This window comes from Onychostruthus taczanowskii, unplaced genomic scaffold (genome assembly GCF_017590055.1).
Source record: "Onychostruthus taczanowskii isolate IOZ18803 unplaced genomic scaffold, ASM1759005v1 scaffold105, whole genome shotgun sequence".
Lineage (NCBI taxonomy): Eukaryota > Metazoa > Chordata > Aves > Passeriformes > Passeridae > Onychostruthus > Onychostruthus taczanowskii.
Genome location: NW_024497078.1, coordinates 615,038 through 624,536, shown reverse-complemented (window position 1 = coordinate 624,536; position 9,499 = coordinate 615,038). Strand labels below are relative to the sequence as shown.

Here is a 9,499-nt window from a genome sequence, read left to right as displayed (position 1 = left end):
TAGGTAATTTGAAAAACCCTAGAGAACATGTTTTAAGAAAAATGCAAAAGCACTATACCTCCTTCCAAACTGGCACAAGTGAAAGAAAATGTAAGTTTGGTTGTGTAGAATGGACTACTTCAAGAAGACAGAACATCTTCTTGCACAACGAGGCATTCTGTTTGATTGTAATAGTCTGTGAGTAGTGGCATTATTTTGCCTCTTTTTCTCTCCAACTCAAGAGCATATTTTTGAAAAAATAATCTTTCAAAGCACTTGCCTCCCCTTTCAACCACACTATTGGGAAGCTACATACCTATGCAGTAGTTCTCTAACCCTTCTAACAAGTGAGAAACCTCAGAGCTAAGGATTCAGCAGGAGGGGCTCCAACAAGAGGGAGGTATCAAACTAGAAATATGCACGTTTACAAGTACCAAGTTTTAATTCCTCATGGTAATTCTGCCCTATGGAGCAACAGATAGGGTCAAGTACTTGTACCAAGTGCAAGGCCAAACAAATTCAAGAGAGAATGGAATGGCACCTGCAAGGAGGTCTAATTTATGTGAGAACATTTTAGCAGGTTACTTGTACACCTATTTACATGTGACTGTTCCTGTCTTTATCAAATGCATTAAAGAAGAGGAAAAGCCCATTACCTTGCCATTGTTTAAAACACATGGCCATGCATGTGTTTGACAGCACTGTCTACTATAAGGTACAGTATCAAAAAAATAAAAAGCCAAAAAACAAACAGATCAAGATTTCACAATAATTAAGATATTGACCCATTAAACTAAATTTCACTTAACCTGGGGCTGTGCAATAAGTAGGCAGTGATTGAAAGTTCTTACGTTACCCACAGAGCTCTTATATGGCCAAATTACCCTCTGTTCTCAAGAGAGCAAATTTGTTGTGATGATTCACATCCTGTTTTGAATCGACAAACACCAGTGCTTCCTCCTAACTGTATGTGCTAATTTCTTAAGCAAAATACCATTCTCTAGGGGTACAATTTGATTTTTTTTTATTTCATTCTGACCAGAGAGTGAAACAAAAAGATGAACAAAATTTCTACACTGCTCTGGAAAGAGAGGCTATTGGACTGTGCTCAGTAAAGTGGTCAGAAAAAAGGGGCATTAAATAACAACAATGGACCTCAGAGAAATTAACTGTATCTCTTTATTGTTAACCAATGAATGTTATCCAAAATAGTAGATGTAATTGTAGCTTAATTGTACAACACAAAACATGATGCTAAAAGAAAAAGCATGTGGAAAATTACTTCACCGAGTAATCATTAGATGTATTCTTAGTATTTCTGCACCAGTAAGTGTTCCCAACTGCTGGTGACAGCAGCTATTACCACTTTGCTCATTGTGAAAACCTGTATTACAAATGGTTGTTCCTGATTGTTTGAATTTAAAAAAAAAAAAAAAATCACACAGCTTTATAAATGGATCTAATCCATTCAGTCCTACTCTACATGTTGTAGATTTATGAACAACAATCTTTACTGGTGTTTTTTCCAAACACTGAAACTGACGGATCAGTGTTAGTGCACACTTTTCAGGGAAAAATGAAAACTCACTGGAAGCACAGTATTTCACCTGCCATGCCAAACTGTTCAAATACTTCAGAAATTTGCTTAAGCTTTGGTGTATGAAGCCTGTGAAACAAAAACTGTTCGTACAATGCACTGCAAGTTGAAACACCAACTTCCACCAAGCATTTTAAAGCATGTGCACAGCATCTGCACATCAGTCTTCAAGGTCAAGCAGATATGTTTAGCCCCACAAACCAAAAATATATTAATGCATCTTTATTTAATTTCATGATGTCACCCCACATAGCCAAACTTTTACTCCGCAAAATAAAAAAAACTTAGTTGGACTGTTCATGAGAAATTTAGACCTATTGTGCATGAAAAAAATGTTTAATAAAATGGCAAATTTTAATAGATGAGTGTAAATTTATGAGTGCATAATATCAAACAGAAAAAAAGCTGAACCATCCTCAGAGAAACCTAGATTCTTCCACTGTCAATATTTACTAGGGTACTCTAACACAGGGAGTAACTGAAGTCCACACTAACTGTAAAGTTATTACTAAGGTTCAATTTCTAAGCAAATTTCTCAAAAGAGCAGGTTTCCTTTTCAAGAGGGAAAGGACTTAATAATCTGACATCAGATATGACAATTACAATACTAGCTTCACTGAAAACTGAAGCTACAAACGCTTTTACTCCAATTCTGGGAAGTTTCATTTTGTATTTGAAACCCAAACTGACTGACACACACATTCTACACCCCTCCCAGAATATAGTATACCAGTGACAGGTTACAGCTTTAAAACACACCAGTTGCTTTTACAATTTAAACTCAACAGAAGGCAGTTAGACAGTACTTAGCATAATAAATCCATAATAAAGTAAAATAAAATCCTAGGAGTAAGGGCTCCTAGCAATCTTTGATGTTACTGTGCAGTGACAGTCAATTTAAACAGTTATTTTCATGGTGTTTGAAGGACCAGTCATCATGTACATAGTAGTGAGGTAGGATACTGTCCCCTCCCTGGGACTGATGTTTTCATATGCTCCCTTGCCAGAAAGGTCCAGGTCTCCCTACTGCAAATAAAATAATTACAAGCAAATAGCACATTAAGCTTTGTTTAATTTTTTCCCTCTTTGCTGCATTGGAACATTTTGCACATCTAAAAGAATCAGCTAGGAAAAGCAATACTTACTCAAGCCTATCAGCAGCCATGTGCTGCCCGCAGGTAGTGTTCCATTTAAAAACATTTCCTGGAACTACCACCTGCCATCCAGACCTTTGTGAACAGGTAGGCAAAGAAAACCATCAATGATGACAGGACATGAAACACCAAAGAATTTCACTTGGGGAAAAAAAACCAAAAACCACAAACACAAACCCCCCCCAAAACAAAACGAAAAAACCCAACCAAAACTGAAAGTGAGCAGTATTAAGCCCTTAATGGAGTAGCTACATTGAAAACTAATTTCAAACTTCATACTGAAATAGTACCTATCCAGTTTTAGGTACAGTTCCATTTTTCTTTCTATTTTTTAATGTTTAAGCAATATATACACTTGTCACTCATTAAATGCTTCACATCTGTTTCCAAAGCGGGGAAAAAACCCAAACAAACAATGAAACTGAAAACACAACGGGGAAAAACCTGTTCTTAACCTCCACACCCTCCCCCCACCCAAAACCTAGGGTTAACAGACTACCTTACTGTTGAATAGCTTCCCCTAAATTTGTCTTCTAGTCACTGTAGTCAACCTGGTATTAAGTGCTTTGGCAAAGTGGGGTGCAATCCATCAAATTCTGCAAAGGCCTGCTTTTTTTCTCTGTTGGTGGTTCAGCTTTACGAGGAACACATATGCAAAATACCAGCTCTCACATTGCTTCAAACTCATCAATACGCTGCTTTGTATTGCCTTGTCGGATTTGCCGGAGAGTCTTGTACTTATCGCGGCCTGCTTTAACATTCTCAGCATGAAGGACATCATTTTGTGTTTTCTTGGTTTCATCTCTGGCTTGGGCCAACTCTGAACTTAAAGCCTGTTGAATAAAATATTTGAATTTAAGTGCTTTGACTAATCCTTTAACAGTACTGGAGTTTCTGATAACAACTATTCTGCAATGTGGATAAGAATTTCTTAAATGCCAACCTATGGAATGCTTGTTGTGCTCCTCAGTAACTAAGGTTGTGAGGTCTATCAGAAGGAATGCAGAAGACAAAGAGAGCATAGGATTCTTTCCTTACATGATTGTAAACATCAAACTATAGTAAAAAAAAGCCTCATACACCATAAAATCCAAGCAGAAAGGGACCAGCAGGATAAAGCAGGAAAACCACCTTACTTTCCAATTTTTCTGTAACTAAAGACTTATCTCCCTCATCTGGTCAGTGACTGACCAAGCAAGAATACTACACATACAAGCTACTAAGACAATGCTGCCAGATAAAGTAGCAGCTTTCCTTTTCTTCTATTTTCTTCCCAAATAAACATGTTGTAACCAGGAAAAGGGCTACCACTGCTACAGATTATTATGCTTCGAGGGATAAGACTTAGCCTGGGAGGAGTTGCTCAGTTTTAGGGAAATAAGAATAATCCAAAATGGGCATAATTTGAGTTTTTGCATTTACAACACCTATGAGTGACTACAAACAAACATAAATACTACCAAGCAAGCATCTGTTCATACCACTTAATTAGTTTTGGTATTGAAAAATGAAAGCATTATGTTTTAACATGCAGAGTTCTGGAAACGATATAATTATTAGAAACACTTACTGGCCAATGCAACAGCATACTTACACTTTATAAAGCACAATCTTACATTCAATCTTGCTACATACTCCATTTTTAGAACACTATGAACGATATTGGTTAGTAAACTGGTAATAAACCTAATAAATGATAAAGAAGCCGTTTCCTTGGCAGACCATAACATCAGTGAAATTTCTTAGAAAAGAAGGATGAAAACCCAAAGCCTGAATTGTGCTCATACAACTATGAATCTTCATTACCTGGAGCTGTTTCTTAACACGTTCATTTTTCTGTGTTTCTGTTACCCGTTCTTCCTCACTCCTGTGATTCATGACACCATCAGAAGACAGTTCTGCACTGGCTTCAGCATTGTTCTCATCATGTTCATCATGTTCATTCTCTGTTGGAGGAATAACTGGTGGGGGTGGAGGTGGAGGAGGAGCAGACATCACAGATTTCAGTTCTTCTTTGGTCTTTTCCAAGTCCTCTTGGGCTGCAAAAGCCTAAATACAGTAAACGGTACTTAGCATCTTTTAAAATGATTTTTCAAGAGTCAGAAAAATAAAAATTTGACACACAGACACACAAAACTGTTCTTCATAACTGACATGACTAGCTTACACACTGAAAATTGTCAAATAGAGACAGAGTAAAAACCACCAGATATGGCTCAAAATAAGCTGTACTAGGGTCCAGCTATTTCTAGCAGTAAACAAAAGAGTGAAGGAATGGGCAATCATACCAATTGTTTTCCAACTTTCCTAGTCTCCTTTTAAGGATGCTAATTTTAGGCTCAGGGATTTCCTAGATCAAAGGTGATGACTTCAAATTTCATATTTAATCAGAACTTAAGAAAATTTGTTCAAACCCTTTTGGAACCCATGCACAATAACTATTCACAGTGCATAGCTAATTACAGATTTTATTAAGAGATATTACTTTGCTTTAAATGTTTGCCCAGCTGCATTTCACATGCCTCTGTTAACTGTTTTGGTTCAGCTTTCCATCAAATCTCATGATTTTATACACCTTTCTCCTGAGGTGTTTTCCTCTCTATTACAAAGCTCCAATCTATTTTACCATCACACAAAAGGAAGCAATTTCTAATCTTTGACCATACTTTTGTCATGAGAATGTTCCCCCCCCCATCATGATTATGTAATATCAAGAAATGAGCTAAACAGAAGCATAGGCTGGCTTCAGTAGACTGGAGGACAAAAACTTTTAATACTTTTCTGAAGCCTAACAGAAAGAGAAAGATTTGACCCCATGAACTTCTAGTGAAATTTCCGCACTCATTTCCCTTAGCCTCTTTGAAGTTCTGACTGCACACAGCATGGGCTCATTACTTTGTGCTGCCATTCTGAAGCTTCCTCTTCTTTCTTTTTCTTGGCCTCCTCTAGAAGTGCAATCTTGGCTGTGAATTCAGCAATTTCTGCTGCCTGAAACAAACAAAAGAACACAGAAGTTTTAATTTGGTATCAGTCTGGCTTTGCAATGGAAGAAAGCAGAGCCTTTGCTATGATCCAGCTTGAGAAGAGTTAGTTACCATCCACCACTTCTCTGTGAAAAATAGAAATTTTAAGCATACATGACAGAGGGAATGAACCAGAGTACTCTTGCCTAACGGAAATACATCCAGAAAAAAAATATTTCTCTTCTGCACTTCCAAAGCTTGCTGGGAAACAGCAAGCTGTCATTACAAACTAGCATTTCGGGCTGTTTCAGTCTAATACACCTTTAATGGTCCCACCATTAAGATTATGATTCTGGATCATAATCTCAGTACTAGTAAGCTAAATCTTGTCATCAGAATTATGTGCCAATTTTACAGAAGATCAAAAGATCAAAAGCTCATTTATAGTTGAGAAATAATTTCTTCTGTTTTCATGCCTTTCTTGATTCTTATGCACAAATCTTGAATTAGAAGTAGTCTAACACAATGTGAGAAGACACTGCAAATACTGGCAATGGGAGAGGAAAAGCAACAAAAATACCCTAACAAACCCCAGTGTCACCAGCTCTCCACCATCACCATCAAGGTTCAGAACAAACCTGCCTCAGAGAACAAGCTTCCCAGAGGGCTGCAGAAGGAAGCTACTCTTGTTCTCAGCTGCATAAGCCTAAGACTATTAGAAAGAGAATGTAATGAGTATTGTCAGTCTGAAAGGTGGTGGTCTTTTAATCTCCTACAGATCCAGAGTTTTATTTTTGCCTTGCAAAGTAGTGGCAAGTCTAATGCAGTTTTCTAAAAGTTCCCACAACACTCTATAACAGTATCTCAAGTACTTTTGTGTTTCAATGTACTTCTTCATTTGACATAATTAAGGGCAAAGGCTAAATTTCCAACTTTTTCCAATTTTAATTCTATTTTGAGGAAAAAAAAGTTTCTTACTAGCTGCTCCTGATTCTTCATTTGATCAGCTGCCTGCTTGGCTAGAGCAGCTTTGGCTACTTCAGCTGCTCGACGCTCTTTTTCCAGGCGTTCTGCTTCCTCTTTTGCACGCTTCCGTTCCTGATCCAGTTCTAGAGCTCTTCGAGTCTGTTCCTCTAGCTCTGACAAGAGGAAAGTTTGCAGACAAGGTATCACTGCCTAGCTCTTCCTCATATGTATCACAGATACCAGCTGTAATATGCCCAAAATAAAGTAACCTAGAACACTAACCAAGATTCACAAGACTACCTCCAGCTAAAAAAAGCTGTTGAGCATGTTACCCCGTTCTGTGTCTGGTTTCCCTCCCATTTTAAGACATTCTTTGGATATCCTTCAACTCACCTGAAATTTCTGAAAGCCTAGTGTTTCAGAAAAGTGTCACCTCACTGATAAAACAACACACCCAAATACACATACATATACCTGCACGTGGTCCTGCCATAAGGATATTTCATGTACATTAAATCACTCTTTTAAAGAAAGCAAAGAAACTCTTCTTCTTTATTGAAATGCCTGACAGATTTCTTAATCACAGCTGAAAGTTTAGGCATGTGCCTCCAGCAAAATGACTTAAGACCCACTGGAATGGTCAGAAAAATTCTTTGTATATCAGAGGAGAAAAATTTCAAATCAAGGGAGAGATAATAGCTGTCCAGCTGCCTGCATAGCAAAATATTGAAATCTAAAGGGCAGAACACTTAGCGAAATAGGAAGAAGTAATAATCTAGGAGTACTGCAAGGTTAGGTTTACACAGACAAAATTATACTCCTCCCCTGATGAGAAAAACGAGGTGACTATGAAAAAAGTCTTTCTAAAGCACTTTGCTGGCTCTAATGATAAGAACTGTGATTGGTGAAACTACATGTTTTGTCACTCATGTCTGATAATTTCTCAAATCTTACAAGGGAATAGGAAAGGAGGAAGGAACAAGGAATTTCCAAATTAAAAGCTAAATTTTAAAAAATCCCAGAAAAAGTACTTTGAACCTTCCCCTCTAATTTCCCTGCTCCCTTCAACTCCAGGTGTTCAGCACTTTAAGCATTTCATAATTCTGAATTGAACTATGTATGCATGAATTTTTTTTTTACTAAATCAAAACCTTCACTACATTAGAAATAGGTTTCATATTAAAAAGATACAGACAAAAGCATGCACACTGTCATTTAAACACTGAAAAAGAGTATCTCTCAAATCAAATAAAACACCGCTAAATTCTTGCCACTCTTAGTAAAATACACTTATCCCCCTCCCAAAGTAACAAAAGACACTATTGACATACAAAAAGAATTGTGGAACTGAACGACCCAGCTAAACTAAACACTGTCACTAGATTTAAGAAATCTATGACCTCACCTTTCTGAGCTTTCATTGTTTGCTCTTCAATTTGTCTTAAGCGCTCCATTAATTCCTCCTTTTCACGCTCTATTCTTTCCTTTTCCTTTTCTGCTATCTCCCTTTTTTTCTTCTCATTTTCTAATTGTGCTCTGAAAAAAAATAGTGAAAAGGTTTTTTTTACTCTCCAACATATTAAAAAATACTCTTTGGATGCAGGTAGCCAATTTTTCAGTTTACTCAGCTAGCAAGGAAGGACAATTTTAAATGCTTCTAATCCTGTTTCTGCTTCAAAATACAAGAGAAGAACAATTTATGGACATTACTGATAATCAATCTTGGTTTTGGTTAAGCCAGGTAAATCCACAATTATATCTGCATTTTAGGCATTATATTTCATCTGGGCTAGAAATAGCAACAGTATTTTTTAAATACACAAAAGCTAAGCCAGGACATTCTTCACTGAACTTGCTTTAAGGGTTCACCGTAGAGTATAAAATTCCCTAAGAATCAAGCAACAGAGAGGTAAGACTTGCACAAAATACATAGCAGGGAACAACAGTGCAGTTACTATTGCTGTGCTGAAAGCTTAAAAAAGATACGTTTTTATATTAAGACAGGAGAGCCATGCCAATTCACAAACCTGCTTACACAGTGCAGAAAGAAAAGCGGTTCTCTCTTTTCTAGAATTCCAAAATATACTATATTCTATAACTTCTTAAAAAGGTAGAATTTTTTTTCTGTTTCACAGAAGTTTGTTAATTACCTTTCCAATTGTTTCTGATGTTTCTCTTCTCTAGCTTGGGCCTTCATCTGTTGCACTTCAATTGTATCAGGTTTCCTCCGCCTCATGTACAATTCATGATTTCCCATACACAGTGCCAAAATTCGCTTGTTAATTCTCAGACGGGGTGCATAAAAAACAAAATCCTAGGAAAAAAGGATTTTTCCAGTATATCCATTAACCTAAAAAAATACACTTGGGCAGGATTCAAAGCATTATTGCATTCTTGCATTGGTTAAATTAAAACTTAAAAGTATTTTGATATTTTGAGCAAATGAACACCATAATCTATAAACCTACTTAACTGTCAGAGACTTATAAGATAAATTCAAAATTGCACCTTGAATACTCCAGAAATTAGCTGGTTTATATAAAATATTTTTTTAAATGACGCTATTCTCTATTCTGAAGTCATTTGACCTAGAAAGTATCATGAAATGTGCTGTTGTAATTTAAAAAAAAAGCAAAAATAAAAACAACAGAGGAAAGAGGTAGATTATTCAGTATCTTACGCTGTCTTTTCAATGCATCAGGAAGTATTGGTTGACTTAAAACCCCTCAACAAGTCAGAAGTACCAATGAGAAGGAAAAGAGAGAAAACAAACACACCATATTTCAAAATGAACATTTTATTTTGATTACTGACTATTCTATCAGCAAAAATAATAAATG

The 9,499-nt window shown here is 36.6% G+C and overlaps 1 protein-coding gene across 3 annotated transcripts in view; it reads right to left on the bottom strand.

Annotated features, from left to right (window-relative positions):
• Positions 1-1,144: 1,144 nt before the first annotated feature.
• RDX (radixin) overlaps positions 1,145-9,499 on the bottom strand; it is a 35,757-nt gene continuing 27,402 nt past the window's right edge. For all 3 annotated transcript variants that reach the window (XM_041414288.1, XM_041414281.1, XM_041414298.1), the window contains 6 exons: positions 8,810-8,973; positions 8,065-8,195; positions 6,672-6,832; positions 5,626-5,718; positions 4,537-4,779; positions 1,145-3,563 (listed from right to left, as the gene is read on the bottom strand). In XM_041414288.1, the coding sequence (XP_041270222.1) occupies positions 3,399-3,563; positions 4,537-4,779; positions 5,626-5,718; positions 6,672-6,832; positions 8,065-8,195; positions 8,810-8,973 (957 nt within the window). In that variant the 3' untranslated portion in view covers positions 1,145-3,398. The remainder of the gene's footprint in view (positions 3,564-4,536; positions 4,780-5,625; positions 5,719-6,671; positions 6,833-8,064; positions 8,196-8,809; positions 8,974-9,499) is intronic.